Source organism: Neolamprologus brichardi, chromosome 23 (assembly GCF_056152115.1).
Source record: "Neolamprologus brichardi isolate AB-2024 chromosome 23, ASM5615211v1, whole genome shotgun sequence".
NCBI classification, from domain to species: Eukaryota; Metazoa; Chordata; class Actinopteri; order Cichliformes; family Cichlidae; genus Neolamprologus; species Neolamprologus brichardi.
In genome coordinates, this window is record NC_142125.1 from 20,413,014 (window position 1) to 20,426,932 (window position 13,919).

Below are 13,919 nucleotides of genomic sequence, written 5' to 3' on the forward strand. Positions count from 1 at the left end.
CTTTTTCAGTGTTTTTATTTGTTCGTGAGTAAATCGGTTTAGCTAAGAGTTATTAGATTAGATTAAATTAAATTTAACTTTATTAATCCCTCGGGAGGGTTCCGCCGGGGTTTTCACACAGCTGAATAATCGTCAAACAGAAAATGATTAAACAGAAGAGTTTACGTCAGCGCCCGGTTATATTTTAGATAGCAAGGAGCAGACAGCAGAGTTTCACTACACCGAGGGAGCCTGTGACGTACTACCCGGCTTTCTTTAGACCGCGAAGGCCGGGTCCTCAGGTGGAAGCAGCCTCTGAATCTGAATAATAACGGTGACATTTAACGTATTTTATCCAATAAATAAACCCTGTAAAATGTATTTTAAATGCAAAATGTATGTAAAAAATATCCACACTTAACATGTTTATTGAACATCTTGAACATTCATGTTAACAAAAAACTCTGTAAACATTTATCTACTCTCTCAGTCACTCTTGGCGAGGCACTTCAAGTCGTTGAAACAAGGAACCAAAGCTATGTAAAGAGTGTGTTCTCAACGATGTTACAGTTTTTTCTGATTGCTTAAGCACATTTTTTGTAACTATTGGCTATTTTTGCAAAACTCTACACACAAATAAGAAAACCTGTCACCCAATTATCAAAACATTGTAGTTCTCTTGCAAAAGCGAACACAGCTAGATTAACTCTTCACACCTTCGTAAAAATGGTGTTTTCGTATCAAACAGTACACACAAGCCATCATCTACTAAGCACACAATGCGCTAACTGCACACTGATGGTATGAATAAAAAACACATCTGGCTTTTGCTTTCTCTGTGCACAAGGTAGGCTATGTCAGTTAACTTCAAGTACTATTATTCACACACATCAAAACAAACATAAGTGTTTATTTCCAAGTATAGGATTATTTGCAATCGCCATATTGACTATATGGGTTTCTTGTTCTGCAGTGAACATGCTTCCTCTGCCCCCAGCATCTGGTCGTCTAGCAATTCTGTAAAGTAACAATTTCAGTATTTTTACATCTATGGTATTGTTGTGCTACAAATCTTAGTGCAAAGTGACTGTACTAACTGATTCTCATTTCAAAATGTCCTTATGATGCTTGCTACAGAGTAGTGGCTCGAGTTAGGCTGAACCCGTTGGCCAGCTTCCCTCAGGGTCATTCCACGGTTGATTACATGGTCCACTATTGTAGCTCTGATGTCATCAGCAATTCTATTTCTTACTCTTCTTACCCTTCCTCTCCCCCCTCCTCGTCCTCCTCTACCCCCTTCTCATCCTCCTCCTGCTCCTCCTTGTCCTTGTCGTCCTCTTCATCCTACTTCTTCACCTCCACGTCCTCTTCCTCGGCCTCCTCTACTTCTCACTCTTCCTGCTCCCTCCATTGTACTCCACACACAGAGCTTACCTGTATTATAGTGCTTAGGCTGATTGCAAAGTGAACTAATTATCTAAAAAAGTTTTCACAAGTGAAAGTGTGCCAGACAGTTGGCAAAATAGTGTTAATGATAGCCATACATGTGTATAATTTTGCTAGGAGTGTGTTGGAAATTTGGTAATTGAGTGTAAGCAGTGAGTTGTGCCTACAGTTTTGCAAAGTGTGTGTTACAAAATTGCAAACTGAGTGCAAAGCAGTGTTTGTGCTTTTAGATTTGCAAACTCAGTGAGTGGTTTTGCTATAAGTATTAATAGTTTTAGGAATTGTGCTATAAGAATCACAGTTAGGGTTTAAGCATTCAGAAAAAACTGTAATAGGTCTGCAGTTTGTTGCAATCCACTTGGCAGTTGTATCAGTCAATACGTCCGAGCAGTGGCGGTCCTAGCCTGTTTGGCGCCCTCCCTCTGCCTCCCCCTCCCCCCCCCCCCCCCCCCACACACACACACACACAGCCAAAACATATTAAGGATTGTACATTAACATAAAGCTGTTGTACACACACACACATATGAAGAGAGAGAGAGTATGCACAGTATGCAAACGGCTACCAAACAGCCATCATAATTCATCATACAATGAGAGCAGGGCAAATCAACAATTGACACTGACTAATTAATATTAAAATCTGTAACATAATGTATTGTTTGGAGTTTAGTCTGTTACTGTTACTATTTTTACCATTTCTTCTTGGAACAAATGTAACCCACATAATTTCCTTAGGGATTAATAAAGTATTCTGATTCTGATTGTTTCAGGATGACCTGCCATTATCCAATCACACATCTGCTTACCTGTATCTTTTGCTCGTTTCTCTTCCTATTCTTTTCTCTTTTTTCTAAACTGAGCACCTGATGGCTTTGAACTTTTCTTGTCCAGCTCCCATTGGTTTTAATTTTGCACTCCAGTATGAACACAATCCCCCAACTCGAGGATCACCACAACATAATCTAACACACCTACACCTTAGTTCACAGATTCACTTTGTCTAGGGTGCATTTCTGAGATTTCACACAACCCAGGATTCAAATCATGAATACATAATGGACTGGATTTACAACATTATAAATGAAATGTGCTTTATTTGGAAGCAGCAGAGCCCCCCTCCCGTTTCGACGGGTTGTGTGTGAGATCATCAAACTGTAAATTATAAATTTTTAATTGTTATTGATCCCTTTACCCCTATTCCTAAAGTGTATATTTATTTTCTTACTCTTCTTATATATATTGTTTGTTTACTTGCACTGCTGTAACTGGAACCTCCTCATCTCGTCTCTCTATATACTGGACTGTATGTAGCGGAGATGACAATAAAGTTTACTTTGACTTCTGCAGCAAGCAGGTGCACCGAGGGCTCTTGCGCTCACTTTTCACTTATAGAATTTCGAAAAACCATCGGTGCAAATTATAAGTCTGTATCATAATGTCTGGTGTTTTCGTGTTTGTTGGTTTGTTTTTATTTTGTTTTATTCTGCAAGTTAGTTATTAGATGCTGCTCCAGCCGGTCAGAGATTCCCCCGTCGCCCCGCCCTCTCCTCTCTGCGCCGCAAGCAGCAGATTACTTACTCCCAGCAAATGGGCGATAGAAAAACGATCAGTGCCTATGCCATTCCCAATATGCGCTGGCTGACGTCGGGGCAGCATGAGTACGAGCATTTTTTTTTTTTTTTTTGCCAATGCCCGTGATGCCGCCCCCCATCACGATGCCGCCCCGGGCAACCGCCCATGTCGACCGTATCTAAAACTGCTACTGTGTCCGAGGTAGACTTACTGATTCCCCGATGCTCCGTGAGTGGTTTGTCGCAAGCTGGGTGACGCATTAGCCAAAGTGCTAGCAGTGTTGGGTAAGTTACTTTAAAAAAGTAATTAATTACTAATTACTAATTACTTAATCAATATTGTATTTAAAATACTTATCTAATTACTGTGTCTGAAAAGTAACTTAATTACTCAATAAGTAATTTAACTAAATGCTTCTTAAAATCCCTATAAACCTTGAGTGGACAAACAATAGAAATTAAACTCTTTAAATAATAAATACATTTTTTTTAAAGACGGAGACTCTACAGTACGCAGCGGTAGCATCTCTTCCACAATGTAGCCTGCAATTATTTTTTTTAAGCCTTCAGACGCTTTCTGTGCTGCTGAAGTAAAATCACGTTTTGCCTGCTTAGCAGGAGTTGCCGCGGTGTTATCCATGGATGATGAACAAGGATCACTCAGAAGTGTTCGTCTATGCTCTCGTGTCAGGCGCTTCGGTAGATTACTCGTGCTATTAACAGCGGCCGATAGTTTTTACATATTCTTGTCTGCTTGTTTCAGAAAAGTGAAGATACGGGAATATTTCCATTTCATAAAGCAGCCACTTGCTTCAGCCGAGATGGACAGCTTCTGCTTTAGAATACGACTGTGCAGCAAACTGGCACGAAATGACGTGCACCTGCACCACAACGATGTTAAAGCAGCAGAGTTTACTTCTACGTTTAGAAGATAAATTATTGAAATTAAATAATGATATTCAGCGAGTTTAATTATTTTACAATGTAACGCAAGTACATTGTAAGTAACTGTAATTAAAATACCTAAAAATGAACAGTAATCAGTTACTCTTTCAGTGGAAAAGTAATTTAATTACAGTTACTTAGTAACGCGTTACACCCAACACTGAGTGCTAGCGGCATCCCCGGCTAACGTATGCTTCGCATCAATGTGATATTTTAAGCTGGAAGTGCTTCGGTGAAAAGAAAATTCCTTCTTGCACAATGTGCATAATACTTCATGTAGGTCCACTGTTCCTACTTGGGTTTTTTTATACTCAAATTTCCCATCAAGAGGGCCAATGTGCGTTTATCATCTTCTATATTGAGTTGATTGGTTCAGCTGCCCGTCACTACCAGATCTACTGCCCATTTGCGCATATGTGAAGGTAACTCTACTTGGAAAAACTGCCGTAAATGCGTTGACAGAAACATTTCAGGGATTTTCAGTCATTTTGGACTCCGGATGCATTAATTGCCTTAAAAATGTTAATTGCATTGACCGTGATGGCAGATTAATATGCGTTAATGCGTTAAATTTGACAGCACTAATTAAAATGTATAGTGGCAAAAATATTACAAAGTCCAATGGTAAAAGTGACCTGAGGAATTAACATACAGGAAGCTGGTATCCAATATGTGTGTTGTATTTTCATCTAAAGTTCAACAGTCTGATGACCTGGTGGAGAAGGCTGTTGCCGAACGTGGAAGTCCTGCACAGAATGCTACAGAATGTAATAACAAATACAAATGAAACAGAGACTACAGACAGCCACAGAGACAGAAACCAGACAGACACAGGGACAGACACCAGACAGAAACAGGGACATTACTAGGGAGACAGAGATCACAAAAGGGGCTAACATCAACCAAGGAACTGATCCAGAAACAAAACTCGGAAATGATGGAAAATAACAAAGGATGAAACTATATAAAACTAGAACATCAGTAAACCCACAAAGCTCAAAGGTTTGATGGGGTCGTCGATGCAGGAACCATGCAGGTCAGCTGAGAGAAAAGTCTGTGGTGGAGGTGAGGAGAAGAGAAGTTCCAACAATAGTCATCTGTACTTCTTTTCATTTCTCTATCAGGCACAGGCAAGTTAGCTCTGCTCTCCACTCCACCTCCCAGTTACATGGCTCAGTCAGAGTGTCTCTACACACACAGTGCTGCTGCTTCAACTCCTCTGAATCATTAGGACACAATTTATCCTCTTGCTCCACACACACACCCTGCTGTTCACTCTGACTGTTTCACAGGGAAGGGCTAACCTTTAGAGACAAAGGGCTATCAGGAGGGGCTATGCGCTTACCTGCTCCTCTCTGGCAAGTAGCTCCATGCCCTCCTTGGTTTTAAACTCACTTTAGAACACACATGCATCAACACTACAAATGAGCGGGCGGAGGGAGGTTTGGAGTCTTCACACACCCCCATTCTCTGCGGCCTGCTGGAGCAGGGGGGCTAGGAGGAGGAGTTGGCCGTCCGACTGGGGTCTGGAATGTGGGGCCTCCCTGCTGCTGCGGAGTCGGGGCGGTCTGCTTCTCCCCACCCTAGGGAAAAGGGTAACACCACCCGGGTCTGGGTGCAGTTTCCCCCTCCACGGGCAAGGTTACCTAGACCGGGGGAGTGTGATTGTGTGTACAGTGTCTCTCTATGTCTGTCTCCACGTTGGGTGAGTGTTGAGTAATTGCATATGAGAGCATGAGGGTGGGACTTCTAAGTTGACCCATGATCTACATTTTTATGATATTGTTATATAAATAAGTTTTAATATCCTGCTTACAAAAATTTCAGTGGAGCATTTAATTTTCTTAAATAGCTCTTGAATTTTGTTAGTTTCACATTCGTGATCAATGAAGTCCCCTTATGCACTGAAGTGCACATGTTGTAAAATTTAAATAAAATTTGTTAAAAACAATTTTGTTTTTGTAATGTGTTTTTTACCATCCCAACACTTGATTTATCTGAAAAAAATCAAAATCAAAATACTTTTTTTTCCCTGGGTCTCAGGAGGATATGTATTTTTTGTCTGCTTATTTTGTTGATTTTTGTTTTTTGCCCTTTATCCCCGTCCCTCTTCTCTGCTGTTTTTCTTTCCCTCTTTCTTTCTCCCGTTCCTTTTCCTCAGTCTGTCCCTTATCTAACAAGTGAAAATAAAAAATAAAATAAACAATAAAAAGTGAATCAAATAGACCATTACGGCAAGGCTGGGATGGTCCATTTGGTAAAGTAAATCCGTTGTGCATCTTTCTTAGCCTTTAGACAATAATTCTGATGGCAAAAGAACCAAACGGGACAGACAAGAAAAAAACAAAGAGGGGGACAGACTGACTACTGATGCCTTAAAGCTCTATAGCTCTATAAGTCTGCCTGTAGCCAGTTGTTTTGATTATTTGTTGGTTGTGTCGACAAGATTATTTGTTTCCTTTTTAATGTCTGCTCCTGATGAACCGACTACTGACTTGTTGAACTGAGGCAACAAACACTTTGGCTGTTTGCAGTGCCCCTGTATAATACCCTTTTGTATAATCTTTAGTTCCTGTACGTTTGTATAATCTTTAGTTCTTGGTAAGGCCACAAAAGCTATCCCCACATGATTGTGTGAAGGTTCCAGTACACATACGATGTCTTACAAAGATAAGTCTTGGCTCCTACCTCAAAGCACACTGTACGCTGTCGATCTTACGTGCTGCGCAATAATGTTTAATATTTAGTATTTACTGTTATATTCCCATATATCATCGTAATGTTGTTTATTCTATTGCTCTCTTTTTCTTCCGCTTGTTTTCTTTTTTCTTTCTCAACAGGTGATCCAGGTGATTGATATATGTATTTTTTGTCTGCTTATTTTGTTGGTTTTTGTTTTTTGCCCTTTATCCCCGTCCCTCTTCTCAGCTGTTTTTCTCTGACTTGTTGAACTGAGGCAACAAACACTTTGGCTGTTTGCAGTTCCCCTGTATAATGCCCTTTTGTATAATCTTTAGTTCTTGGTAAAGCCACAAAAGCTATCCCCACATAATTGTGTGAAGGTTCCAGTACAGTATATGTCTTACAAAGATATGTCTCAGATAAAAGCAACCGGAGGCATTTTGTAAAAAAAAAAAAAAAAAAAAAACTCTGAACCTTTCCTCATCACTGATTGGCTTTTGATCTGACTTTGTCATCCTGGCAGAGTTCACCTGATGACTTGTTATTTAAAGACTTCACTCCCTGTCACCAGAACATGAGATGACACTTCTGGTAAGAGTTAATCCTTATTTTGTAGTCTTTTTTAATGTTTCAAGAAGAAACGTTTTCTCTTTTAGAAGAAAAGATTTTGTCTATTTTCACTTGTTTTGAATCTTGTTTCTGTTTTCTTTTTTTCTGGTGAAGCTATTTATATATTCTTCACATGCCAAGGAAGGTGGCCAGTCTATCCTCTGAACCTCATCAACCGTGAATCTATACAGATAATCATCTAGCACAGTAGTTCATTGAAATTTCAGCAGCATGATCACCATTTTCTTCCTCATCGAAATGGTCAGCATCATCCCCATCACTACCATCCTCCTCTTCATCTATTCCAAGCTTATGTCCAGCTGCCGCTCCAACCATGTGTTGGACGGCTGTGGCCATGCTGTGCTGATAACAGGCTGTGACAGTGGCTTCGGGCACCACCTGGCTCGCTGTTTGGACCAAAAGGGGTTTGTGGTCTTTGCTGGGTGTTTGTCTCCAGGAGGAGCTGGAGCCCAGAGCCTGGTCAGACAGAGCTCCAGTAATCTGAAAATCCTCAAGTTGGATGTCACAAGGGATGAAGACTTGCAGCAGGCAAAGAAAATGGTGCAGGAGAACCTGCCAGAGAAAGGTAGGAGTTTAGCTCAATGGAAAAAATGTATTAAAGATTAGCCATGGCAAAAAGGAGAAAATTGTATTTTATTGTTTGCTTATTTCCATAGATAAAGAAAAGACAAACTTTTGACTTTTCTTTATCTCATGCAAGTTCTTGACTTGTTTGTATTTAAATATGTAAGGGTAAAATCTCAATGATGGTTATAGATTAAAAGGCAAAGGTGAATTATGAAAAGTCTTGAATCCACAGTAAATCCAATCTTTTAATTTTTTTTAGCTTGTGAGGTCAACTTTCCAAAGGCCAGTTCAGTTGCTGTTTTTGCAAGAAATAAAACATTTACAAATTTGACAAATAGTGTGGGAAAAAATAACTTTCTAGTCTATTTGGTCTATCCATGACAACATGTTGCGCGTTTTTTATTGCACATTTAAAACTACATTTCTCTAAAGAAAAAAGTAGGGTCAGTGGGATTTTATTGTTTGTCAGGTCTGTGGGCAGTTGTGAACAATGCTGGGATCTCAGACTGGGCCGAGATCGAATGGAGCACTATTGAAGATTTCCAAAAAATGGTGGATGTTAACCTGTTTGGATCCATTAGGACATCTATCGCTTTCCTACCTCTGGTTCATGCCAGCAAAGGTGAGTTCCATGTGTAGCTACATTACTGTCCTCACATTTATACTGTAGTGGCGTTATGGATAATAAAGGCTTGTGTAATGTTTTCAGGTCGGATGGTTTTTGTGTCAAGCATCTTTTCCTTCTTCTACTGCTTGAACATGGGAGCATACAGTGTGTCAAAGAGAGGACTGGAGGCATTTGCTGACTGCTTAAGAGTGGAAATGGCTAGTTTTGGCGTGAAGGTACCGCATGGGTGAAAAGATACACAAAAACATCCCATGACACTGTAAAGCATGAAGTAGAAAATTTAGTAATTCTGTGGTACATAAAATGTTATGCCTGTGAGGGGAATGGGAACGAAGTCTTTCTATGAATACGGTTCATTGAGTAAGTAAAGTTGAATTTTTTTTATTTTAATTACACTGTACAAAGTTGTTTTTACCAGTGCTGTGGGACATCACATTCTAATTCATTCCAATGTTTATTTATTTTGCTTTTAAGAACAGGATTCAGAGAAACATCTGGTTCTCACACTTGTATAACACACAGAACAATTTGGCTGCTTTGATTCTGTTCATAATTCTATTAATTTACACCAGTGGTTCAAATGCAGCCCCAAACCATGACAGAGCCCCCATCCTGTTTTACAGATGGCTGTAGACACTCACTGTTGTATCCAAAAAAAAAAAATGATTCTGTTCATTTTCAGTGTGAGAAACATTTTTTCACTTATCCAAGTGACTTCTTCAGTCCCAGCTGACTGCAGGTTTCAGAATCAATTATTTGGGATTTGCTTACCTGGATGATTGAGCATGCATCAAGAAAGTCACTGTTGTACCACTCTCCTGACTTTTGTAAAAATGATGGCCATTTGAACCAAAAATGTCAAATATGGATTAATCACTCCATCAGAACAGTTGTCAAAGCTTTTTAGTCCAGTTCTTGTGTAACTTTCACACCTCAGCCTTTCAGCCTTTTCTCCCTCTTTCCATTAAATAAGAATGGCTTCTTGACAGCCAGCCTTCCACTGAGAACGTTTCTGATTAGGTGTTTTTTTTTTCCTATTTCTTAAGATGCTTTTCATCTGCTGTAGGATTATTAAAGGCCTCCCACTTCTCCTTTTGTCCTTAAATGTGTTTTTGCAAGGGGCAGCTATTAACATAGTGCCTCTAAATGCAATTTAAACCTGGTTGTTTACTAAGTTACCTGTTACGTATAGACCACAGATGACTAAAACAGCAACCAATGCCCCCTCCCAAAAAAACTTTGAAAGACCTTTAGAAAGTCCAGCAAGCTATTGATCAAGACCACTTTGAAAAAAATACAGAAAATTTTGGCTTCTTGGAAACAAAATATAAACAAATGAGGGGTGGCTCAAAACTGTTTGTCTGTTAATGTGTATTTCATTAACAGACATGAAGCTCTAAGTGACCATGTGTTTACCTGTTACGTTGTGACCATTTGAACGAGTCCAGGGCAGAAACCTTGAACATGGCAAGCTTTGCCATTTTTCAAAACCACATTTTTTCTCTTGAAACCTAAATCTTTACTTAAAAATGTAAAAATATTAGCTCTGTGTCCTTAATTTTGAGATTATTGTGATCAAACATGACATCATAGTGTATATCATAGAAAATTGATTGGAGTATATCTAAAGTTTGCCTAATCCCTTTCTTCTTTTTGGTCTAACCCAACAAAAATAGAAGTGAGAAAACAAGTTATGGGTTTACAGGAATCCATGAGTTGGAGTAATTGATACTGATTGCAGTGAACACCCACCAAGATTTAATAATACCTGATAGAAGACTCTTTCCTCCTAGTCGAGTCTTTATGCTAAGCTAGCTCAAGTTTCATCAGGAATGCAAATAATCTTTCATAAATGTCATGGATTTGTTGTTTAAATTAAAACACACACAGAAACACAGATACACACAAAAACGCTGTAAATGGACTAACTGAACATAAACTCCCTTTCAGGTCAGCATCATTCAGCCAGGTAATTTTGGCCAAGCCACTAACATCCTGAAGAGGAAAACTGCTTTGGACATCTGGAACAAACTGGATGATGAGAAAAAACGAATCTTTGGCAGAGAGTACATTGATCTGGCCAATGACTACTTCACGTCAACATGTAGGGTGGGATTCAAGGACACCGATCCGGTCATCGCAGCAATGCTGCACGCGGTCACATCTGCTCGGCCGAAACACAGATACCTGCTGGTCTCCACCATGGAGATGTTTTTCTTCAGCATCTTCCCATTTCTGCCAACCCTCCTGGCTGATGCTGTGTTTTCTCTCAGCTCAATGTACAGATGCAGAAAAGAAATGCTTTATGCTAAGCGAGACCCACAAAATAGCTATCTGTAATACTAAGCTCTTCCTATTGTCTTTAAAAATGTTAAGGACTTAATACACAACATTTATGGCTTTATAAGTAATAATACTACTAATAACAATAATAAAAGGTATGAAACAAATATAGCCTCATGAAACAGACTGATCTTGAGACATTTGAAACCCAGTATTCAGCTTAATGCCAATCATGGCACTAAATCAGATTTTAGTGTGTACTGGTACTGATTTGCAGCAAGTGTAATATGCAGAACTGTAGTAACTACAGAGGGATAAAGTTGATGCATCATACCATGAAGGTATGGGAAAGAGTTAATGAAGCTAGTTTGGAGACAAAGTTAAAGAAACAAGATTGTGATGGTTTGGACATGCAGAGGAGAGATAGTGGATATATTGGACAAAGGATATTGAAGATGGCGCTGCCAGGCAGGAGGAAAAGACAAAGATCACAGAGTAGATTCCTGGATACCGGACATACAGAGAGCCGGTGTGACAGAAGAGGATGCTAGGTTTAGGACTTCTTTTATGCCTGAGAACGATAGTGCAACCTCTAATTAATTAATGGCTATTAAGTAAACATAATTAGGCTTTTCACACATAATGTTTCAGTAGAAAAAGTCAAAAGGTTACAGTGGTTATATTAAGAAAAACTTAACATAAAATTCCCTTTACTTATCCCAGCTGACTCAGCAATACAACAATGGCTGTATAAGTATAACATTCTCAGTTGTTTCATCCACATTACTCGTTGAATGAACTACACAGCTACCTTCTGATTAGTAGGCAAAATGGAGCATCCAAGATTTGGGTTTATCCATTTAATGGTTGTTTTCATTGGTACCAACTGAAATATTTCTGTATAAGCACACATTTTTCTCAAGTTGAAAAAGGTAGTCCCAGTATGCCACTTAGCTCAGATTGTTATCATATGGTGTTAACAGGGCATGAGTTTAATGCCCATACTAGGGTTTTTTTTTTTTTTTAATGAAGTAATGTGTTTCATACCACCACCTTTTGAAACACAGAAAATGTTCATGTTGTATAACTGCATACCTTATTAATGCTAAAGTCATAGGTTCGGTCTCCATGTTGGCCGTCAATGCTTTCATTCACAGACAAATTCATTATCAGCTGAGAGTAGTCAGCCACTACTCTTTCATTACTAACAGACACACAAAGAAACGTTTTGTTTTTTTTTAACAAACACTTGCTGATGAGTCTTGACGTCACATGTTAACAAACCAGTGTGTGAGTGCCAAAGCAAATTGGAAAGAATAAGTGTTCAGAAACCAAGAGAAGCAAATGAAGTTTTTTGTTTTTTGTACTGTGAACACGAGATTCAAGATTACGCAAAAAAAAATCTCTGTCTCTCTCGCTCTCTCTTTCTCTCTCTATATATATATACATATGTATGTATGTATGTATGTATCAAATATCTTTTTTCTTCTTCTTTCTTTTATCTTTTTGTTTTATTAAAAAATAATTAAATGAAGGAAACAGTAGATAATAAAAGTAATTCTTCATTTCAGCTCTATCTTTAATTTATAACTGTTAAAATTATGGAGCTCAAACTGCCAATGTAAACTAATACTACTGAATAAATGAATATTCTCTTAAATACATCCAAATATTTCCTACCATCTTCTGTTGCAAATAACTGAAAGTTAAGCTTTGATTAATCTCTCCTTACATACTCTTAGAGCATGTGACAAATGTTTTTAACATCCAGTCTGGTTTTATATCATCCCGGAGAGTCTCAGAGGCAGGAACAATCTGAAGGTCCCACATATATCTAGTCTTTCACCTGAAAGAAGACAGAAAACCAAAGTTGAGCTTCTAAACCTGGAAAAATCTGCTAAATCAAGGCTGTCCTTTCCTTCTATGTTTTGTGACTACATCGTGATGTTGATGTCAAAGTGCCCATTTATGTTCACCTTTATGACCATTAGCAAGTGTGAGCTCCTCTATAAAAGCAGACATTTTGACAGCTTCCTGTTGTGGAACATTAAAGCGTGTGTTAAGACAATGCTACAATCTTCAACTCAAATCAGCAGATAGACAGTTGAAACTTGGAAATATTTGGGCGTGGACAATGATCCCAAACACAAATAAAAGCTGATTTTCAAACGGATAAAGCAGTGGGAAAAGTTTGATCCATTTTATACCCACCTAGCAATGCACTATGTCAGATATCTGCCATTTCTGCAAGACTTTGTGGAAAACTCTTTGCTTGCATTTTCCCTTATTGCTTATTTTAAAAGTTTGTTGAAAAAAGATCTCTCCTATCCTGCTTCGGGATTAAGTCCAGGAGTTTGAGGTGCACTACTCTTAAAGCTCCTCGGTGGGCTAGGATGGGTTTTCATTCTATTCATCATTTCACGGATTTGGTTGTACTTTCACATCTTAACATTTGCTCAAAATAAAAGCTTTACTGATTGAAAATATGCCTATTTTATTTATTTTATTTTTTCCGCCTGTCCTGTTTGGTTCTTTTGCCATCAGAATTATTGTCTAAAGGCAAAGAAAGATGCCCAGTGGATTTACTTTACCAAATGGACCATCCCGGCCTTGCCGTATTGGTCTATTTGATTCACCTTTGCATTTATTGTTTATTTTATTTTATTTTCACTTACTACACACGGGACAGACTTGACTGGGGGAAAGAAAAGGGAGAAAGAAAGAGGGAAAGAAAAACAGCGGGGAAGAGGAACGGTGACAAAGGGCAAAAAAAGAAAAACCAGCAAAACAAACCTATCGCCTGGATCATATATGATCAAATATGCCTATTTTAAAAGAAAACTACTGTGAAAATTTGCTTTTAGGCCTGTTTAAAGGTTATAAATTCTCCTCAAACCTAAACCAAGGAAAACATTTTCCCAGACAGGGATTCAAGGTCAGTCAGATAAAGAGGCGCAGACAAAGGCATTTTGTTTTTGACAGGTGTGTGTGTTCAGCTTAATGCCAGACTACAGATTTAGTGATCACAGGTAGATTTATTCCTAATTTTGAAAGGATTTCCAATTTACTTCCTATCATTTCAAAATGTATTGCTGTTTGTGTGTGTGTAAGAGTGTGCAACATGGAAGCATACAGAAATCTGAGAGGAGAAATGTCTTGACAGATGCCTAAATTTAATTCACATC

General features: G+C 38.7%; 1 protein-coding gene across 1 annotated transcript; it reads left to right on the plus strand.

Moving 5' to 3' along the window:
* The first annotated feature begins 7,466 nt into the window (after positions 1 to 7,466).
* LOC102790776 (D-beta-hydroxybutyrate dehydrogenase, mitochondrial-like) lies at positions 7,467 to 10,791 on the plus strand. Its single transcript, XM_006800273.2, has 4 exons — positions 7,467 to 7,821; positions 8,293 to 8,445; positions 8,533 to 8,666; positions 10,402 to 10,791. The coding sequence occupies exons 1-4, from the start codon at positions 7,467 to 7,469 to the stop codon at positions 10,789 to 10,791; spliced, it is 1,032 nt and encodes a 343-aa protein (XP_006800336.2).
* Positions 10,792 to 13,919: the final 3,128 nt, after the last annotated feature.